Genomic DNA, 22,065 nt, shown 5'->3' with positions numbered 1-22,065 from the left:
TGCCACTGTAAATGGAAAACCAGTATCTCTTGACATAGATTGAAGGTGATTATCAAAAATAAAGACAATTAAAAGAGAGAGAGAGAGCGTGCGCGAGCAGCATTGTAAGGTGGGGCTTGGGGAGAGGAGCTGGGCCTTTGAGGCAGAGGTCCCAGGACTTATACGTAAAGGAGGCGACCCTGGGCACAGTCCCTGCTTTCACCGGTACTGAAACCCTGGGCCAGGCACGGCAGGGTCTTAGTCTGGAGGTGGCTCCCGAAGGGAAGGCCAGGTGGTGACGTCAGGTCCGTAGAGGACCTGACGCCCCTCGGGCCCATCCAGCACTCTTCGAACCCCCAGGGCCGCAGGAATTCCTTTGCCTCGGTCTCCAAGCTCAAGGACCGGCGGAGGATCGGCGGAGGGGGAGGGGCGCGAGCGCAGGGAAGGCTAGGAGTCTTCCCTCATCCCCTGCAGCGCCCTCCCGCAGCCGCGCCTCGGGGCTCAGGTCGCGTCGCCCCAACCCACCTCCCGGGGCTGGAGGGGGAGCCCTGGCGCCTGGCTGGGCCCAGTTCTCATCCCGGGGTCGGGACTGGATGCCCGTTTCTCCAGTGGCCTGGTGGCCCGGATCTACGTCCCTTGGCCCACTCAGGGGTCCCCTCCATTCCTCCTGTCGAACCCTCAGTCTCCCCTCGAGCTTGCATTTCTTTGATCCCACCCCATCATCCGCTTTTTAACCCTCTTCTCCAATTCCTCTCCCCACCGCACAATTTCCCGAGCTTCCGAGCTTTGTGCACCTCCCCCGCTCCCCGCAACCCCGCCTCCTGGGTCGCCCCCGCCTTTTCCCAGCGTTTTTCCAGGCCGTGGGGACTAATGGCGTCCCAGCCCCGCCGGCGGCTGTCCTCCGCCACCCCCACGCGCCCACCGCAGCGGCAGGTGGTACCAAGGCCCCAACCCTGGCTCTTCCCTCTGGGCGTTCGAGTCCTGCTTTTAAGTGTGGGCCGATCCTGAATATAGTTGACCCCCTCTCTAGACTCGCCACTGGACAACACCGGCCCCCATCCTCACCCCCCGCACTCCATACCCCTCTTTATCTCCGAGGATTAAGGGGCGGGGTGATATCATCCGTAATAGCACATCGGTAAACAGCACCTGGGAGTAGTTCTTGAGAAGCAAGGTCCGGTACTTGGTTACAGGTTAAGACAATGTGCTGGGCGCGGGGTGTGGGGTGTAGAGTGTGTAACATTGCCCGGGGTCAAACCCAAGCACTTGCAGGCAGCTCTTTCACTTCTCCGTGCCCCAGTTCCTCAGCTCTAAGATGAGGATGACAATAGGACCTAGTTCCCAGTGATCTTAGAAGGATTAATTGGTTTAAAACCCGTAAAGCATTTAGAAATAGGACCGGTCTGACACATAGTAAGCACTCAACTGACACTGGCCACTACTGTTCCTTGACTCGCCTTTCTGTCACTGTCTCCCCCTAGGAATTGATACGGTTTCTCTCTGCAATAATGTTCCTCTGTCAGTCATATTTTTTTTCTAGACCCCATGCCACTGCCCTGTTCAAACCACCATCATCTTTTACCTGGTCCTGAGATTGCATCTCATCTGGTTGCTTAGAGTAACTGACAACTTGAGGTGTGTCCCGGGAGTCTAGCATAGTGTCTGGTATACTGTAGGTGCTCAATGAATGCTTGTCGTTCCACTCTTGCCTCCTTTCTTTTTTTTTTTTTTGCGGTACGCGGGCCTCTCACCGCTGCGGCCTCTCCCGCCGCGGAGCACAGGCTCCGGACGCGCAGGCCCAGCGGCCACGGCCCACGGGCCTAGCCGCTCCGCGGCACACGGGATCCTACCGGACCGGGGCACGAACCCGCGTCCCTCGCATCGGCAGGCGGACTCCCAGACACTGCGTCACCAGGGGAGCCCTTGCCTCCTTTCTTAATAAACTTTTTAAAATACGGCTTGAGACACATCACTCCCGTGTTTAATATTCCTCCGCCGCTTTCCTCTACACTTTCCAGTAAACACTAAACCCTGCAAGGCCCAGCAGGATCTAGGCTTACCTTCCTCTCCAGACATTTCCTTTCTCCTCTTCCTCTCTGTGTTCCAGCCACAACAGCCTCCTTTCCATTCTTTGACCACCTGAGCTCTTCTCACAGGTGACCTCCCCATCCTCCATCCTCTTTGTTTCAATATAAAGTCCACCTTCCCAGAGAAGCCTTTGAATTTTTCTTTCTCCCTGTGATTCATTATCATTTCATGTCCTTTGACACTAATCACTATTTATAATGACTAATTCCTTCGTTTCCTTGTTGTTGTTTTTTTTCTTCTGTCCCTCCACTGGAGTGTAAGTCCCAAGAGGACAAAGGACATGTCTGTTTCATTGGCACACCATCAGTGTCTAGGTCTAGACCTGAATGCTCAATAATATTTGTTGAATAAATGAAAGAGACTTTGGGTCCGGAGACCTGTATGAAACTTCTCTGCCTCAGTGTTCTCATCTGTTCAATGGGTACCTCATGAGGGTGACTGTGGACATGAATTGAAATGACTCTGTGAAAACAGCCTCATTTTATAAGAATACATTGTAAGTTGAATTCTGCTTCACTTCAGCTTCCCCCTCCCTGGGATTCTCAGACCTCAGCCCAAGCCCCACGAGTGGGTGGACGACCTTGAAACCCAGATGGGCAGGCCTGGTTTGGTAGAGAATCAGGAGCAGAACTCATGAGTCCTGCTTCGTAGCTCATCAGGGAAAAGGGGTGAGAGACCCCAGCTTTTCCAGGGGAACAGAGGCTGCCTACCCTCGTGGGGAGAGGGGGCACTCAGTCAACCACGCCAAAGCAGGACCAAAGCGGGCCTCAGCCTTGGAGGCTCCCAGGAGCTTCCTGTCTGTGGGTCAGTTTGACTGAGAGGCAGTGAGAGAGGCCTGGGCCACTGATACTGTGCCTCTTCTTGGATATCCCAGGGGGGGGGGAGATACTATCATTGTGTTGAGGTCTGCAAGATCCAGACAGCTTTCTTGGGCTTCCCGGGGGGGGGGGAGATACTATCATTGTGTTGAGGTCTGCAAGATCCAGACAGCAGCCCTTTGTCAGGGAACAGGGTCTTCCCTCAAGGACATGATCACCCCTGGTGGAATCCCCTGGAAAAAGAAGCAGCTCCTCGGAGATGGATCAGAACTACGTGGGTATCTGGATGTTGAAGAAACCAAAGGCGCTTTAAGAGGGGCTTCTCAGGGCACGTGTGTGTTTATATGTATAAATGTGTATCATATGCATGGGTGTTTACATGTTTTTATGTATATAGAGGCTTGTGTGTATGTGGGAGGAGATATTTGTGTGTAACTATGTGTGTATACGCCTGTATGTGTGTGCATATGTGTATGTGCCATGTATTTGCATTCATCATTTATTGCTCTGTTGATACATAACAAATCACCTCAAAGCAGCTTACAACAATAAACATCTATCTCACACAGTTGCTGTGAACTGGGAATCTGAGAAAGGATTAGCTGGCTATTTCTGGCTCAGGGTCTCTCATGAGATTACAGTCAGGATGTCAGGGCTGTACTCATCTGAAGACCTGACCAGGGCTGGAAGATCCGCTTCCAATCTGGCTCACTCACGCTCCTTTTGGCAAGAGGCCTCAGTTCCTTGCCAAGACAGCCTCTCCATACGGCTGCTTGAGTGTCCTCACAACACAGCAGTTGGCTTCCTCCAGAAGGAGTGACTCAAGAGGGAGGGAACAGGCAGAAGCCACCATGTTTTTATAACCCAGCCTCGGAAGTCAGATACTATCATTTCTGTCCCGTTCTATTGGCCACACAGACCAATCCTGATACGCTGTGGGAGAAGACTACACAATGGCACGAATAACAGGAATTAAGGATCATTGGAAGATGGGTACCGCATGCAGTATACGCATGTGGGATCGTGTGTGGGGTTGTGTTTGTGCATGTATATATGTGTGTGTTTGTGTGTATATGTGGGTTTGTATGTATATGTATATAAGTTTTGTGTGTATATGGATGGATGACTACGTTTGGATATGTTTTATGGTATGTATATTTATTTGTGTATGTGTGTGCCTATGAGTATACGTTGTGCATGGGTGTGCATGTGGTTGTGTATGTGAAGTTGTGTATGTATATGTCTGTGTGTATATGTGTGTACCTGTGTATGTGTTATGTTCATGTATGTGAGGTATGTATGTGTGTAGGTACGTGAATCTGTGCATGTACATGTTGCATTTTTGTGTATGAATGTGTGCTGGTGCACACATGCAAGAGTAGAAATGTCCCCTCCGTGGAGGAAAGCAGGAGCCAGGAGTAGGGGCACTCAGGGGAGGAGTGCCTTTTATTACTGAGACAGTACATGGACCATAGGGAATCTAGAGCCCGGAGAACAAGCTTTTGCTCACATCCAGAGTGTGTAGATTCACAGTCCTCTCTGCATTTGGCTCCCCTCTGTCAAGGCTTTCTTTTGGTTCATTTTTGTTTGAACATTTCAGTCTTGCCTGAGTTGTGCCCTAAGGGAGCAAAGGAAAGGCTGTCTCTATTCCCTGGAAGCTGAGTTCAGTGGAGAGCAGCGCCTTCTGGGGGAAACCAAGGGAGAAGGGCCAGGGCAAGGAGATTTCCCTGAAGAGCCCAATTGACTGTCTCATCTGTTCTATGCCCAGGGCTGATCCTGAGCTTCTGGGGTTGATAAGGCAAGAAGGGGGCATTTCATTACTTCTAATAATGGAATCATATTAGAAGCAACTCCTCTCTTCTTTTAATTTAGAATGTTTCTGGTGATAACTTTTGTGTTTAGAGGACTTTGTGCTATTTTCTTTCCCCCTCTTTAAAAAAGTATTTTTACCTTATGATTGTGAAAAGGAATACAGATAAAGTAGATAAAATATAAAGGTGCAGCTCAACAGATTATTAGAGCGTGAGCGACCATGTCATAATCTCCAGGTAACAGAACATTGTCAATACCCCAGAAACATCTCCTTGTCCCTTCCAGATTATAACCCTCCCTCTTCCGTCCTTACTCCCAAAGTTAATAATTGGTAGGGTTCCAATTTCATTTTTCCATATGGACATCCAATTTTCAAAACACAATTTATTGAAAAGACCCATCTGAATTGCCACTTTTTATCACAAATCACGTATCAGATATTCAGTTGTCTCTGCTGCTTTTATTGGTCAGTCTACTCTTGAACCAAACAATATGCTGTCTTAATTACTACAGCTTTGCAAGAAGCTTTGATAACTGGTAAGGCAGCCATCTTCTTCAAAGATGTCTTAGCCATTTCCATATAGTATATCATATATATTGTAGAATCAGCTTGTCAACTCACACAAAAGAAGAAAAGCAAGGAGGAGGAGGAGAACCCATGACATTTTTATTAGGGTTGTAGTGAATCTGTATATCAATTTGGAGGATAACTTATATTTTTACAATATTGAGTTCCACATCCACAAATAACACATATCTTCCAAATGGTTTGGACCTTATTTAATTTTCTCTTTAGAGATCCTGCATATTTTTTATATTTATTCGTAGATACTTGATTTGTATGCTTTGTAGAAGTAATCCTTTGAAAATTTCATTTTATAGCCATTTACGGCTGGTATATAGAAATAGAATTGATTTTGTACATTGAGTTTTCAGCCAGCTATCTTGATAAACTCTCTTATTAATTCAAATAATAGATCTTTTGGATTTTTCTATATAACACATCATATCGAAAGGAAGTTTATGCCTCCCTTTCCAGCCCTTCTATCTTTTATTCCTTTTCTCACTTTATTACCTTGTTAAGGACCTACAGTACAGTGTTGAATAGAAATAGAATAGCAGGCATCCTTGCCTTATCTCAAAAGAATTCTAACTTAATTTAGGTTTCCCCAGAAGCAGACCCTAGACAAGAATCTGAGGGCAAGGAGTTTATTTGGGAGGTGAAGGAGAACACTGGTAGGGATGAAACGAGGAAGAGAGGGTGGCCGATAAATGGGGTGTGTTACCAGGCTTGATTCTGGAGCTTAATCTTGTTGGAGAGACTCTGCAAGCCAGTGTCAACTACACACATCAGAGTTATCTCACCCAAGACATGTGAGAGCTGGGGTGTTCACACACAAAATCTTGCCAGTCACCGGTTCGAGCTGCTCTGGGGTAGAGAGCATCCGTTCCCTAGCATTTCCAACGGCTGTGTGAGTGGAAAACTAGTCAAGCGGCAAGAGAAAGCCTGCGGGCAAAGAGGTGCTGATATTGGCAGTTGGAAGTGCGACCAAGTACACTGAAGTGGGAAAAGTGAGAGACACAGGTGGGTTACCCGCAGTGTCTTCTATAAAAACCTTCAATATTTTATTTTATTCTGTTCTATTTTATTTTATTTTTTAATGTCCTGTCCTAGGGTTCCAAATGTCCTCTGTTTAATTCAACAGTTTATTATTACAAGTAATAGTTGCAGTCCCCATAGGATATCAGCAGCTGCCTAGTTCCAAATCTCTCTGTGCATCCTCCAAAAATCATGCAGTTCAACAGGAGAAAGAAGGAACTAAAAATACTAATTACTGGGACTTCCCTGGTGGTCCAGTGGGTAAGACTCTGTGCACCCAATGCAGGGGACCTGGGTTCGATCCCTGGTTGGGGAACTAGATCGCACATGCATATGCGTGCCACAACTAATAGTATGCGTGCTGCAACTAAAAAAAAAAAAGGATCCTGTGTGCCACAAGAAGATCCCACATGCCTCAACTAAGACCTGGCACAGCCTAAATAAACAAATATTTTTTTAAAAAACTCATTACTCATGCTTACAGCGTAATTAGGAGACAGAAAATACTACAGACTTTGGTGGTAAAGTGCTACCACCTGGTCTCTGCTGTTCTGAAATCCCATTATATCCACATCAACACTAGGGAGCTCCGTTCCGAAGCAGCCTTCCCTCCCCTCCCGTCAACCCTGCCTGCTCACCACTGCCTTCCTCAGCCAGGGAGAGGCTTGGTAATTATGATACAACAGCATGTGCGCTTTATCACCAACACACTTAGCACTAACAAATATATACAACTGCAGGTACTTCGAAAAAAATCCACCATGTTGGCAAACTACTAGCTAACTTAAGAGAAAAAAGGAGAAAGAACAAACACAAGAAAGAGAAGTAAGGGCTTCCCTGGTGGCGCAGTGGGTGAGAGTCCGCCTGCTGATGCAGGGGACACGGGTTTGTGCCCCGGTCCGGGAAGATCCCACATGCCACGGAGCGGCTGGGCCCGTGAGCCATGGCCGCTGAGCCCACGCTCCACAACGGGAGAGGCCACAACAGTGAGAGGCCCGCATACCGCAAAAAAAAAAGAGAAGGAAAAGGAGGAGGAGGAGGAAGAAAAAGAGAAAGAAAAAAGGGAGAAAAAATAGGGAGCGGGGAGAGAGAGAGGAGAGAGAAATTATAGGGAGAACTTATTAACCAGTGGGGGACAATGAATAATAACGGACTGCTTTAGAGAACTGTGCAAATAAATGTGAACACTGAGATAACATGACTAATTTCTAAAAACATAAAATTTACAAAAATTGATGCCATTAGAGGTAGAAAGCTTAAGTACACCAATTTCCACACAACAAAAAGAGAAAGTTATGAAAGAACTTCTCCACAAAGCAGCATCAAGTCCATATGGTTTTGCAGAGGAAATCTACAAATTTTCAAAAGTCAGATAATCCTAGTGCTATTTAAATTGTTCAAAGCATACATAAATAAATTAATAAAACCAGGAAAACTTACAAATTATTTTTATGAAGCAAGAGTCACATTAATACCTAAACCTGATAACACACCAACAAACCCTGCAAATCAATCTTATTTATGAATATACACGCCAAAATCCCAAATAAAGTGAAATGTTGTCAAACACAATTAATGACCCATTAAAAAATAATATGAAGTGACCAAATGGGACTCGTTCTGGGAATAGAAGTATGGCTTGATATTACGAAAAATCATCAGCACAATTCTCTATGTTAATAGGTCTAAGAAGAAACAATCAGATGATTATGTACCAGACACAAAAAGCACATACTGCATGATTCCATTTACATAAAATTCCAAAAAATGCAAACTAATCTATGGTGACAGAAAGCAGGTCCCTGGTTGCCTGGAGCCCAGGGGTGGAGAGATTGATTGATTGCACAGGGAGTACAAGGAAACTTTTGGGGGGTGATGGAAATGTTCTGTACCTTGATTGTAGACATGGTTTCTCAGGTGTACATATCTGTGAAAATTCATAGAATTGTATACTTTAAATGGGTGCAGTTTCTTGTATGTAAATTATACCTCAATAAAGTTGAAAAATGTTTTAAAAATCAATAGCCTTTACTAGCTACACACTGGGGGACAACATCTGTGATGCACAAACCTAACAAAGGACTTGGATTCTGAATATATATGTACATACACAGACATTCAGAATATAAGTTCTGAGTGTGTGCATGTATATTCAATATATGGATCAGTAAGAATAGGATAAACAATTCAACGTAAATTGGCAAAATATTTGAATAGCAACTTCACAGGAGGACATCCAAATGGCCAATAAGCTCATGAAAAAGGGCTCAATATTACTTATCACAAAAATGCAAATTAAAATCCAATGAATAGTCTTCTCACCTCACACTGGTCAGAATGGCCATCATCAAAAAATCTACAAACAGTAAATGCTGAGAGGGTGTGGAGAAAAGGGAACTCTCTTGCACTGTTGGTGGGAATGTAAATGGATACAGTCACTATGGAGAACAGTATGGAGTTTCCTTAAAAAACTAAAAATAGAACTACGCTATGACCCAGCAATCCCACTACTGGGCATATACCCTGAGAAAACCATAACTCAAAAAGACACATGTACCACAATGTTCATTGCAGCACTATTTACGATAGCCAGGACATGGAAGCAACCTAAGCGTCCATCGACAGATGAATGGATAAAGAAGATGTGGCACATGTATACAATGGAATATTACTCGGCCATAAAAAGAAACAAAATTATTTGTAGTGAGATGGATGGACCTAGAGTCTGTCATACAGAGTGAAGTAAGTCAGAAAGAGAAAAACAAATACTGCATGCTAACACATATATATCGAATATTTTTAAAAAATGGTTCTGAAGAACCTAGGGGCAGGACAGGAATAAAGACGCAGACGTAGAGGATGGACTTGAGGACATGTGGAGGGGGAAGGGTAAGCTGGGACGGTGTGAAAGAGTAGTACTGACATATATACACTACCAAATGTAAAATAGATAGCTAGTGGGAAGCAGCTGCATAGCACAGGGAGATCAGCTAGGTGCTTTGTGACCACCTAGAGGGGTGGGATGTACCTTGATTGTAGACATGGTTTCTCAGGTGTACATATCTGTGAAAATTCATAGAATTGTATACTTTAAATGGGTGCAGTTTCTTGTATGTAAATTATACCTCAATAAAGTTGAAAAATGTTTTAAAAATCAATAGCCTTTACTAGCTACACACTGGGGGACAACATCTGTGATGCACAAACCTAACAAAGGACTTGGATTCTGAATATATATGTACATACACAGACATTCAGAATATAAGTTCTGAGTGTGTGCATGTATATTCAATATATGGATCAGTAAGAATAGGATAAACAATTCAACGTAAATTGGCAAAATATTTGAATAGCAACTTCACAGGAGGACATCCAAATGGCCAATAAGCTCATGAAAAAGGGCTCAATATTACTTATCACAAAAATGCAAATTAAAATCCAATGAATAGTCTTCTCACCTCACACTGGTCAGAATGGCCATCATCAAAAAATCTACAAACAGTAAATGCTGAGAGGGTGTGGAGAAAAGGGAACTCTCTTGCACTGTTGGTGGGAATGTAAATGGATACAGTCACTATGGAGAACAGTATGGAGTTTCCTTAAAAAACTAAAAATAGAACTACGCTATGACCCAGCAATCCCACTACTGGGCATATACCCTGAGAAAACCATAACTCAAAAAGACACATGTACCACAATGTTCATTGCAGCACTATTTACGATAGCCAGGACATGGAAGCAACCTAAGCGTCCATCGACAGATGAATGGATAAAGAAGATGTGGCACATGTATACAATGGAATATTACTCGGCCATAAAAAGAAACAAAATTATTTGTAGTGAGATGGATGGACCTAGAGTCTGTCATACAGAGTGAAGTAAGTCAGAAAGAGAAAAACAAATACTGCATGCTAACACATATATATCGAATATTTTTAAAAAATGGTTCTGAAGAACCTAGGGGCAGGACAGGAATAAAGACGCAGACGTAGAGGATGGACTTGAGGACATGTGGAGGGGGAAGGGTAAGCTGGGACGGTGTGAAAGAGTAGTACTGACATATATACACTACCAAATGTAAAATAGATAGCTAGTGGGAAGCAGCTGCATAGCACAGGGAGATCAGCTAGGTGCTTTGTGACCACCTAGAGGGGTGGGATAGGGAGGGTGGGAGGGAGATGCAAGAGGCAGGGGACATGGGGATATATGTTTACATATAACTGATTCACTTTGTTATACAGCAGAAACTAACACAAAATTGTAAAGCAATTATACTCCAATAAAGATGTTAAAAAAAAACACAATGAGTTACCACTACACACCCAACAGAATGGCTAAAATTAAAGAGACTGACAATACCAAGTGTTGGTGAGGGTGTAGAGCAGCTGGAACTCTCATACATTTCTGGTGGGTGTGTAAAATGGCATAGCCACTTTGTAAAATTGTTTGGCACTTTCTCATAAAAACAAGCATGCATCTACCCTATAACCCACCAATTCTATTCCTAGGTATATATCCAAGAGTAATGAGTATTTGTCCACAAATATATAAGAATGTGCATAAGAGCTTTCTTCATCATAGCCAAACAGTGGAAGCAACCCAAATACCATCAGGAAGAGAATGGATAAGGAAACCATGGTATATAAAGGAATAATATTCAGCAATAAAATGAAAAAAAAAAAACTACTTCCACATGCAAGCACATAGATAAATCTCAAAAACACTATGTTGATCAAAAGAAGCCAGACAAGTTGAAAAAAAAAAAAAAAAGGAATCCGAGAATCTGGACCAAAAAAGAGTATATATGGTTCCATATGTGAAATTTGTGGAATGCAAAAACAGACAAATCTATAGCAATGTTTTGTCAACCTTCTGTATCCTTTTGTTTTAGGTGTGTCTCTTGTAAACAGCTATAGTTTTTTTTTAATCGAGTCTGACAATCTTTGCATTTTAACTAAAATAGTCCACTTATTTTTTAAGTAACAACTTTGAGATATAATTAGTCCACTTATTAATGTTATAACTAGAGATATTTGAGTTTCAGTCTACGACCTTAAGTGATTTCAATTGCTTCACCTCTTCTTTTTTTTCTCATTTCTCCTTCTTTTGGATTGAATTTTAAAAATTTGTTCCCACATTTTTACTATAAGAATGTTCAAACAGGGCTTCCCTGGTGGCACAGTGGTTGAGAGTCCGCCTGCCGATGCAAGGGACAGGGGTTCGTGACCCGGTCCGGGAGGATCCCACATGCCGCGGAGCGGCTGGGCCCGTGGGCCATGGCCGCTGAGCCTGCGTGTCCAGAGCCTGTGCTCCGCAACGGGAGAGGCCACAGCAGTGAGAGGCCCGCGTACTGTAAAAAAAAAAAATTGTGCTAACTGGTGTCTTTCCAAATTTTTGGATACCAATATGAAAATTAATTTTTATATAAATACGACCATTTAAGTTTTTAAAAACAATATGATGCATAAAACAATAATATTGCTTGTGGGATTTAAAATATATATGATTAAACTGTATGACCACAACAGCACAAAACTCAGGAGAGATAACCTGGTTAAAGCGTGCTAAGTTTCTTGTAATGTCCAGGAAGAGAGTGAAGGAATCAATTAATACTATCCATTGACTTTTCCTATTTTGATTTTTTTCAGTGATAATTGTTTCTTGGTAGTTGTTAACATAAGTAACACCAGTGGCTGCTAAGTGAAGTGGATGATGCAGGGCGATGCTGAAGCCCGGACTGTGTCCTTCTTTTGGCAGTGCCTGGGAAAGATGGGGAGGGACTGGGGGAGGGAAACAGCCTGGGCTGCCCAGGGAGGCTCTGGGGGCATCTAATGTTGAGCACCCAGACCTCAGAGGGCTGAGCTGGGCTCCTGAACTACTCTGGGATGGGAAGGACTGGGGATGGCAGAAGTGACCTTCCCATAGTGAACCTACCATCTCCACCCACTCAGGCATGAGCTTAAAAAAGAGAAAAGAGATTTGAAATCAGGCCTCCATCAGCTCCCAGGATTTGCAGGCTCCTCTACCTGTACCCCAGCTGCCCGGTCTGTTCTGGTTCCAGAGGTTTAAGCCAGCTGAACGCCCACGCCTCCAATCTCCAAAGAAGCACAACAGAATGAGTTTGAGTGGAAAATCCACTTTAATAATCTAGCTTCAGCTCAGCTGAGAACTTCCCGTCTCAAGTGCAAGAGAAGTCTTTCCAAGAGGCCTCAATCCACTAGGAGGTTACGGCTCAGAGAAGGGAAAAGCTCAAAGAAGCCCTAAAATAGAAGGTAACATGGAATTTGAGATTAGTGGAGACCAGATGGGGGTGCCCCACTGCTCACCGCCCACCAACATGGCCCCAGCTAGAGAGGAAGGCATAGCTGCCTCATGCACACTTGACAACTGCCCCAGGCTTCCCATCCCTGATCCCCTCTCTGACATTTCATTATCCTCTGGGGGCTGATCAGGGCCCCTGTGCCTTGAGAAGAATGGGGACCCTTCTTTTCCTACATGGTAGCACCAAGACAACCAGCCCCATGACGTAGGCCAGCCACTCAGTGACGGTGATGTTGCCCCAGCAACCAATCCAGGCACTAGATGGGGAAGGAGCCCAGTTGCTACGGTGACGGGTGGGGTGGGAGTCACCTTGAAGAGAGTGAGGGTCTGGAGTACTCCTGTGGTACAGGCTGTCTCCCGGATGGAGTGCATGGCCAGTTGGGGGCTGCCTAAATCCAGCACCCGCAGCCCCAGTCGAGAAGCTAAGATAGGTCCAATGGTGGTTCCGCAGGGAGAGTCATTCCGGACCATGAGATCCTGGGGAGAGGAGGAGAGGTTCGTGAGCAACATGAGGTGTGTGTTTATTAAGGCCCAGGAGGAAGTCGCCTTAGAACTGCAGGGCTGCAAGGGGTCTGGTACATCGTCCACTTCGACCACCTCGGAGGGTGAATGTGACCAGCACAAAATCACAAAGCCAACGCTAAACGGCAGGCCCAAAGGACAGTAGATTCTGAATTGGTCCCATTCTCTGCATCTGCATTACCACCACCCTAGTCCAGCTACCATCCCATTGCCTCCCATGTAATCCATTCCCCACATGGTGGGCAGAGGGATTTAAAAAATATGTGTATCCTGTATGTCACCTTGTTCCTTCACGTGCACCCCTCCCTACCCACACACAAAGAAAAATCACTCAATAATCTTAGTGGTTTTAAAAATATGGCTATTGGCATTTTAAAACTATTTTATTTGTATTCTGGTAAAAAAGTAAATAAGAAAATCATAATATGACGTTAGACGTCAAGATTTTCCACATAAGGGAAAAGAGAATCACAAAACCAAATAGAGTAATAACTATTCTTTCTTAAAAAACGAGAATCACGGTATTAACTCACGTTTTTTAAAATACATATATTTTTTCCTAGCCATGTCCATAGAAATGGCTCCAAAGCATTTCCCCGCCCCCAATAACAATGAACACTCATGGTGCCAGACTTCGGTCTCTAGCATCAGTGTCCATCAAAAGCTACCGAGTCTGGGGAGAGAAATGAACAAGATGAGCCTGCGATTTCCTACTGTGCCAGAAAGCAAGACAACTTCCCAGAGTCATGACAAAGGCCACAGGAGTTATGTTGAAAGGGCTCCCACTGGTCAAAGTCATGACAATTGGAGCATGAAATAACAGGATTACAGTAGACCAGGTTCACACTGAACCCACGAGACTGAACCACTGAAAATCTATGATTCTACATAATGATCATCAAAAAAGGAAAAGAAAAGAAAAAATCCTCGTGTTTGCCAGCATTTGAGGCAGGCATTAAAACACCTCACCTTGAAAAGTGGTTATTTAAGGGAAAGAATAACATTTGTCCTGTCTTTCCAGGAGGAACCATACTTCACCATAACCAAATGGCCCTCCTGATGGGGGAAAGTTCTACTTCACAGAAGAATGACAGCTAATAAATGTAAAAGGAATAAAAGAATGGGGGGGGGAATTTTTCAGTAAACTCTAATGAAATTATGGATTTAGGCAAATATTATCAATTGGTGTTAAAACCAGACACCTTTCTGGTTGATGGGGAACTCATCACTTGCACAGGTTTACTATCCAATCAAAAGAGGAAAACCTCCAGATGGTGGAGGGATTTTGAGGGCACCCCCCCCAAATCCGGTGATCAATCTTATTATCGCTAAGGGTGAATCACCCAGATAATATGTGGATGACACAACAGGAAGAACACACCAGTCACAATGTCTTCTGGACAAAAATGTTTAACTTGAATCCACCGACCCTTTAGATATGAATTCTAGATTATAGGAGATACAGGGGCTAGAGGCACAAGCTCAATGACGCCAAGAGGAAGCAAATCCAGGAAGGAAATTATAAGGGATGACCAGCCTGGTTTCTTCAACAAGTCAATGTTACTTAAAGAAAAAGAGAAAAAGAAAAAGGAGGCAGTGCAGCTGTGCTAGATTAGCAACCAGATATAACTTGTGGTCCTGAACTGGAAACTAAAGTGGGACAAACAACTGTAAAGAAAGTTTTGGGGAAAACTGGGGAGAATTGAAAATGATCTGTACATTAAATGAGATATATATTTACTGAAACAAAAATTCACTGAAATGGAAAGGTGGAGAATACTGAGTGAAAAATAAAGCAAAAGATATATATCTAAAATGATTTCATTTTTTAAAAAATGTGTGTTAAGTATATACATAGAAAAAAATCTAGAAGAATATACACAAATCTCTGGGGATTGTTTTATTTTCTCATTTCCATTTATATTTTCTAAAGTATACATGTCCTGCTTCTGCTGTAAGCCATTAAAGAAAAATCCCCTAACATCTTCCTACTGCCTTAGAAGAAAATCCAAATACCCTTCCACAGCCTAGAAGGCCCTGCATGACTGGCCTGGGCAGGCTTCTCCCCCGTCTCCCTGCTGCTCTCACCCTGGCTCCACCACTCTGGCTCTGGCTCCCCCTCGTAGACCAAGCTCACTCCTGCGCCCCCGGGAGCTTCTGCCCTTGTTCCCCCTGGCAGGGATGCTATTCACTTCTAGCTGCCTTGTTCTCAATACTTAGGTCTCAGCTCAAGTGTCACCTCCTCAGAGAGGCCTTCCTGAGAATGGAACGACTCAGCTCTACAAGGGGGGGCGTGGCCCTGTGCAGCAGAGAGAGCCCTAGGCTGGGGATCATTGCAGGGTCCTAGTCCTGACGCACCAGGACCCGCCTGCTATGTTTGTCACTGGACCACCTGAGCCCTAGTCCCTGATACATGTATTATCCTAACATGTGTATTATATATTGCTTATCTCCCTGTCTTGTTCTCTTCAACTAGATGTGCCATTGACGATGAGTTCCAGGTTTCTTCTCTAATGGAAGCCGCCAGGGTGTGTAAGAGAGACACAGAGGAGCTGGGGGTGCTGGGTAGGGAAGAGGCAGGACTAACCCACTATGTGGCATGAGCACACTGTACCTTGAATTCCATTCTACAGGTGTGAAAACTGGAAATCAAGGCGTATTAGGAGATGAGCCCAAGGTCACAGACCAGCACCATGGCAGAACCAGCACTGATCCCAGCTCTGCCTATATCCAAACCCCAATGCTCCTCACTCTACTGGGACACCCCCCCACACACTAAAGACTATCTACAAGGCTTCCCTCATTGGGGAGACATCTGCTTGTGCCCCCCCCCACTCCCTCCATCACCTCTTCCCAGGTAGGGCCCACCCTCACCTGCAGGGGCACCCCGACACTGCTGGCCACCTCTCGGATCAGGGCCTCTGAAACCGCATTTGAGGCGTAGCGTTGCTTGCTGTTCACCTTGATCACAGGGCCCTGGGGAGAGCAAAACCAGGGTCAAGAGTGAGGCAGAGATGGGTGAGAGGCCCAGAGGGAACAAGATTAGGGCCCGGAACCAGCCAGGCCTCCAAGTCCCCAAGGAGAAGCAGGAGCCCCTCACCTTGTGGAATAAGGGCCGGTGGTTCTCCTCATGCTTGTCCCTGTAAGAGACAGAGAAGGGACGGGGATGGCAAACAGGAGCTGGGCCTGTCAACACCCACCACTCTCCCATAGCAGACATCACTAATGGATCACAGCATTCTTTCCCACCCAGCCCGGCAGGACCTGAGAATCACGCTAAACACAGTGCTCCAGGCAGCCTCCAGCTACAGATGGAGATAGATTTGCAGATAGAACCTATTTGGACTGGTGAGGCACCCATGACTTTGACCCAGCTGAGCCTTGGAGCAGTCAGAATGAAGTCCCCTCTGAACCTCCTGGCAGAACGAGGAGGAAGGGGAAGGGGAGAGGCCCAGGCCCAGGGCTGAGCCTGAAGGCAGGTCACGCTCGGGTCTCCGGCTGTGTGAGGACTGCGTGCCTGGCACGGGAGACTCACAGGTAGTTGGGGTGCACAGCGTGGGCCATGTCTGCGCTGATCATGTAGGACTTGGGGATGGCTTCCTCAAAGGCTGTCAGGTGCTGGGGCGAGGCCGAGATCCGCCGCAGCACCAGCTCCGTCAGCAGTGACTGTGCACCCTGTGCGCTCTCCGACCCCACCTGGCGATAGCAGAGGCCTGGCTCTAGGGGTCTGGGCTCGGGGGCTGGAGCTGGAGGCCAGGCAGAGGGGCCCACTACCCAGACTGGCCCAGGACCCCGCTGAATCAGTGGGTGGGGAATGTGGGCTGTTAGCAGCACCTTCCCAACCCTGTGCCACCAAAAAGCTGATGGTGAGCTGAGGCCAAACTGATCCTTGGCCATCTCCGGGGCAGAAACAGCACTTTCCAGTCCACTTCCCTTCTTGGTTCCCTTCCTTCTGCCCTGACCCTCACATCTGGGGCTTAGCACAGGTGCCCCACCTAACTGGTCAATCTTCTTTCATGCATGTGACAGAGGCTGCTAACTGTCCATGACCCCTTCTATAACAGAACACCCGAGCTGTAGCTGAGCATCGGACCACCCAGCTAGAGATGACATTCCCAGCTTCCCTTGCAGCTAAACATGGCTATGCCAAGTTCCAGGGAAAGCAGGCAGTGATGAATGCCACCTGTGGGTCATGCCCTTAAAAGGACGGGTGGACACTGTCCCTTTGCCCTTTTCTTCCTTCCTAACTCAGTACAGACACGGTAGCAGAAGCTGGACAGCCGCCCTGGACCCTGAGATGGACACCATGTGTTTGGGGTGGCAGAGACCTGTCCTGAACTGCTAACTCTGACCTGTGTGGTTACCTGGAGAGAACTGGGCGGCTGTGTGGGCTCTTCCATGGCGTCTAAGCCTGCACCCTAACCCAAGCACACAAGGAGAGGACCCAGTCTGGGCTAAGTCCTGGGGCCACCAGGGTGAAAGGGCAGAGTCCCTGTCCTTGAGTAGCTCACCATATGGCACACAGAGAGACGTGAGAGGTGTGGTCACGCTAAGAGCAGATACGTGCTGATCCAGAGGGGACACCGAGCACTGAGGAAGCACAGGCAGCATCCCACCTGTCTTCGCAGCCTCCAGTGTAGCCCTGGCTCGCCGCGGCTGCTGGACACGGCTGGCTACAGAAGACTCCCCAGAGGAGAGACCAGACCCCTTCACGTACCTCTTCGTTGTCGTACAGCGCAATCATGCGCACGTGAGGATCCGCGGCCAGGGAGGCAGGGGCTGCGCAGGAATCGATCAAGGCCTGGTTTGGGAAGAGAACCAGAGAATCATCCTCCCCGCTCCTCCTTCCATAACTCAGCCCACCGGCACCTCGGGGGTTCACACTCGCCTGCCGGCTTCCCACCGTCATGGCTGGAGTGAAGCAGGCTCAGCCTGTCACTGGCCTGCATCTCGCAGGGCGCTGCGTGGTGAGAAGACATGCAGGGCCCTTTACGATGGGATGGAGAAACCCCTCTCTGAGTGTTCTCCCCCACACAAAGGCAGGAGGATGTGTAAGACGGAGGGGAAGGGCTGAGAATCCTGGCAAGTCAGAAGGACCACACAGATCGCGTAAACTAATGGGCCTCAGTGAAGAGACTGAGGTCCAAAGAGGAGACTGTGACTCCATGAAGGTGACACGACTGGCTGGCTGGCTGGCTGCACAAGTGGACATGGGTCCCACGTCTGGCTCTGGTCTCAATTACAGCCCAAAGTGTGTCTCCAGGAACAGGATGGGGCACAAAGGAGAGTGAGTATGAAAAGGACAGAGGGAGGAACAGGGATGAGACGTGAGAAAGAGAGGGCAGTAACCAGGGTAGAAAGATGGTAGGGAATATCAAGGTGACCAGGAGGAAGAGAGACCACACCACTGAGATCGAAAGGCTCAAAGACGGCTGGATGGGCTTAAGCCAGGGCTTGGCGGGGAAGGCGAGCAGGGAGCAGAGATAGAAGGATGATATTGCCATATGGGATTCGAGAGCCTTTCCTATGAAGCAAAGATTAGCTTAAAGGAGAAGCAACAGGAGTAGGGTTAGGACAAGACACTGTGGTGCCTTCCCCTACCTCAGCCCCTGGCCCCAGGCCAGTGCAAGGATGGGGCCAAGAGGAGCGATGCTGACACTGCAGCGTTTAGGCCCCTCCCCATGGTCCACCCCGCACCAGAGGCCTTCCTACGACCCATAGGGCTCAAGGCGGTCCCCCCGCCCCAGTGCTCCTGGGGGTGCCCCGGCTCCTCACCTGCAGGGCACAGAAGCAGCTGTGCAGATTATCCAGCCGAGGGGCAAAGATGAACTCCTCATAGGCACCACCCAGGACCTAGAAAGACAGGACAGTCATCCTGACCTTCATCCCCTCCGCCGGACTCACCCTCTTCTCCCAGCCTCAAAGGGCCTGTGCTCGAGCAAGTCTCCTTGGTTCCTTGTGCAACCTCTCCCAGCCCCTGGCCTAGAGCAAGCATTAGGAGCCCGCTGTGCAGAGCTGAGCAGAGAATGGAGAAGCGCCGGGCTGGAGCTGAGGGATGGGAGGGTGGAGGCCCATAGTTCATGACCAGTTCCTGTGGGACAGGAAAAGGGAGGGACTGAACAAGAAAAGAAGAAGGAAAACCAAGGAAATAAACAGAGGAGACCAGATGAGAAACAGAAGCAGCGCATGTTCCAACAAGGCCGAGCGTCCAAAGACATAGCAATCTCCTACTGTCGGCAACTGAGAGAGACACAAGGACCGGCTCCAGGAAGAGGAGGGCCACATCCAGGCCTCTTGTCCTCAGAGGTCTGGAACCAGCACAGGTCAAAGTGGACAGGGACCCCTGTAGCAGAAACTCCTGGGGAATCTGTGGAAAGCTGATGCCCAAACCTCACTCTACACAGTCAAGTAGGTAAGTCTGAAGTGGGAAACCTGCCCTTTTTGAGACCCACTGCCCTGGAATCAGAGCGGGGTGGTGTCTACTGGGAAAACAGGGGTGAGAGTAATTGGGGGACTGGCAGAGGTGACGAGCGCTTGAGGGGACATGCTGGGATCCCAGAGGTCCCCACCCACGAGTTCCTGCAGCTGCTCCTCACCGCAGGCTGAGTGTCCGCAAGACACAGCTCCATCTCCAAGATGTCCTCGGAGCTCAGCCCCAGATGGGCACAGAGGAGGGACATGAGCACTGAGTGGTGCCGGTCATCCTGCAGGGCAGAAGGATGCTGGGAGGAGGGTCCGCTCCCCGCTCTCTCCCCTTCTCAGAGGGCCAGTCTCTTCCCCCCTGCTCACCCCTTCCCATGGGCAGGAGGCTCTTACTACAGCATTGAGAGGGCCTGGCTCAGGAGTCCCCTTCTCCAGCTCCTCCTGGACGGCTGTAGCAAGAATGGGAACCCTGTGGGGAGACACGGAGGGGGTGTGTGGGGGGAGGACCGGAGGACACAGCAGGGCGGGACACCCTGATGGGGAACTGCCCTGGTCCTTCAATTCCCAGCTCTCTCCCCACATGGCAGGGCTGTGAGGGCCCTTGGACATCAGCTGGGTCCCAAGAGTAGAGCCTGACAGTGGCCACCGTTAGGTAGTGGTCTCCCAGGTCCCAGCGGGGCCCCTTCCATCACCTGGTGCCACACCCTACCCCTCCCAGTCACCACAGCCTCCACTCCAGTCTCACAAGTGCATCTCCACGTTGGGCCCAAAGTTCTCATTGACATTTCGCTGCAGATGGATGGCCAGGTGCGGGATGCGAAGAATGGGCTGGTCCACGTGCACCAGCCGCTGCTCCAGCCGGCCTGAGGTAGGGCACTGTGGCCAAACAGGTGGGTCAGCCCAGGGTGCCCTCCCCCAACTGTGGCTGGTTAAATCCCCCACTTCACCCAGACTAACCAAGGTGGTCCTCTGACCTGGACTGCCCCTACCCCCCTTTCCCGGGGTGCTCTCCACAGGTTCCCCGAAGGAAAGTGACAGTTAATCTTCAGGCAGCTGAAGCTGAGAGCCTCCCAGATCCAACCCCAGTTCCCACCTTGACAATGACACGTCCAGCCAAGGTCAGGTCACGGTCAAACCAGGTGCTCCAGATTCCACCACCATAGGTCTCCACACCAACCTGCTGGAAGCCCACCTGGCTGCGGCGAGACCGCCGTTTCACCTGGGTGGGACGATGGGGAATAAGAATTCAGCGAAGGCCACCCGACACGATTTGGAGATGAGACAGACAACTGACAAGCTAAGTGACAGAGAAGGGCGCCAAGTGTGGAGGAAGGGGGTGACAAGTCTTCCTCCCTGCTCACCCCCTGATGCCTCCCCTCCCCAGCACAGCCCCAGTTCCTTACCCGGAGGCAGGGGCTGTCCGTGTGGGCCCCAATGAGGCTGAAACCGTTGCCAGGAACATACTGGCCACCCACAGCAAATGCGATGATGGTAGAGGAGTTCCTGGTCAGGAAGTACTGGGGTGGCGGTTTTGAGTTGGATTAGCCAGCCAGCTGGCGCAGGACTTCGAGCCCCAGCCTAGGTTCCTGCTTCTCCCACCCCACCCTGGTACCTTGCTCTCGGGCTTGATATCCCAGCTCTCCGCCTCCTTGAGTTCATGGAAGCCAGCCTGGAGGAGGCGGTTGCGGCACTCGGCCACAGCTGTAGGGAAAGAACCCTCTCACAGCGATGGAAGCCGGTAGGAGGCACACCGGCCCCCACCTGCCTCGGCTGCCCTGGTCACTCACCGTGGAAAGGAGAGGGGCTCCGGTTCACGAACTTGATAAGTTCCCGGGCCGCTGCTTGCACCGCCTCCTTGCGGGCCCTACCGCTCATGGCCACCTAGCGGAGGGGGCGCTCAGATTCCTACGAGGTCTAGGACCTCTGATCTATCTAAGCTTCGGGAACTCTCCCAGCCAATCCCCACGAAGTGACCGCTCCAAGGCTCAGACCTCTGCTTCCGCCCCTTTCCTCACCGAGGGACTCAGATGCCGGGCCTCCAGCCAACCAACCAACCAACCCCCAAAGTACCACAACCCGCGCTGCGCTCCCCGCCCAGCTCGTCCCAGACGGCGCGCCCCCGAATCCGAGCTTCAGCCCAGCCCCCCCAAGTCCCGCCCCAAGGGCCCGACCAGCTGGAAACCCCGGTCAGTTCCCAAACTCCGAGCTCGCAATCGGGCCCCTAACTCTGGGCCGGCCTGTACCAAGCGCGCGATCCCATTCCGGAACCAAAGCCCTGTTCTCTAGGGAACACCCTACCTCGGTGTCTCGCAGGCCACCCTTTAACAACCCCAGGAAGGTAAGGTCACCCGGGGCCGGACTTTCGGTTTCGTTTAGGGTCGGGCGGAACCCCCACGTCAGCAAGCGCGCTTCCGAGCTTGGGCCCGAGCGTGCGCCTGGCCGGGTCTGCGATCGAAGTTCGTGCGGGGCGAGCGGTGGCCACCTACCTGCATGGCCTTGGGC

General features: G+C 48.7%; 1 protein-coding gene across 3 annotated transcripts; it reads right to left on the bottom strand.

The window, feature by feature from the left end:
- Positions 1–7,307: 7,307 nt before the first annotated feature.
- DNPEP (aspartyl aminopeptidase) lies at positions 7,308–22,060 on the bottom strand. 3 transcript variants are annotated; one of them, XM_024763207.1, is made up of 15 exons: positions 22,050–22,055; positions 21,351–21,444; positions 21,176–21,264; positions 20,967–21,080; positions 20,657–20,782; positions 20,309–20,439; positions 19,957–20,032; positions 19,737–19,844; positions 18,916–18,993; positions 17,858–17,941; positions 16,676–16,836; positions 16,241–16,280; positions 16,015–16,116; positions 12,928–13,095; positions 7,308–8,224 (listed from the first exon to the last, which is right to left on the bottom strand). In XM_024763207.1, exons 1-15 carry the CDS (start codon positions 22,053–22,055, stop codon positions 8,072–8,074), a joined length of 1,530 nt encoding a protein of 509 aa, XP_024618975.1. In that variant the 3' UTR covers positions 7,308–8,071. The 3 variants fall into 3 exon arrangements, with proteins under 3 accessions (XP_024618975.1, XP_024618977.1, XP_024618976.1); XM_024763209.1 differs by lacking the exon at positions 22,050–22,055 and adding an exon at positions 21,862–22,008; XM_024763208.1 differs by lacking the exon at positions 7,308–8,224 and adding an exon at positions 12,414–12,557 and having other exon boundaries at positions 22,050–22,060.
- Between the last annotated feature and the right edge of the window lie 5 nt (positions 22,061–22,065).

The sequence above is a fragment of the Neophocaena asiaeorientalis genome, unplaced genomic scaffold (assembly GCF_003031525.2).
Source record: "Neophocaena asiaeorientalis asiaeorientalis breed wild unplaced genomic scaffold, Neophocaena_asiaeorientalis_V1.1 scaffold86, whole genome shotgun sequence".
In the NCBI taxonomy this organism is placed as follows: Eukaryota; Metazoa; Chordata; class Mammalia; order Artiodactyla; family Phocoenidae; genus Neophocaena; species Neophocaena asiaeorientalis.
Note: the sequence above shows the minus strand (reverse complement) of the source record. Positions and strands in the feature narration are given on the sequence as shown.

What these genes read in the sequence shown, in the direction of transcription:
- DNPEP (XM_024763207.1), bottom strand. An exon ending in CAGGCCCTCTCAATGCTGTA is followed by an intron (nt 19,845 to 19,956) that starts GTAAGAGCCTCC and finishes TCTGCCCTGCAG; the next exon opens with GATGACCGGCACCACTCAGT. An exon ending in TTGCGGACACTCAGCCTGCG is followed by an intron (nt 18,994 to 19,736) that starts GTGAGGAGCAGC and finishes CTGTCTTTCTAG; the next exon opens with GTCCTGGGTGGTGCCTATGA.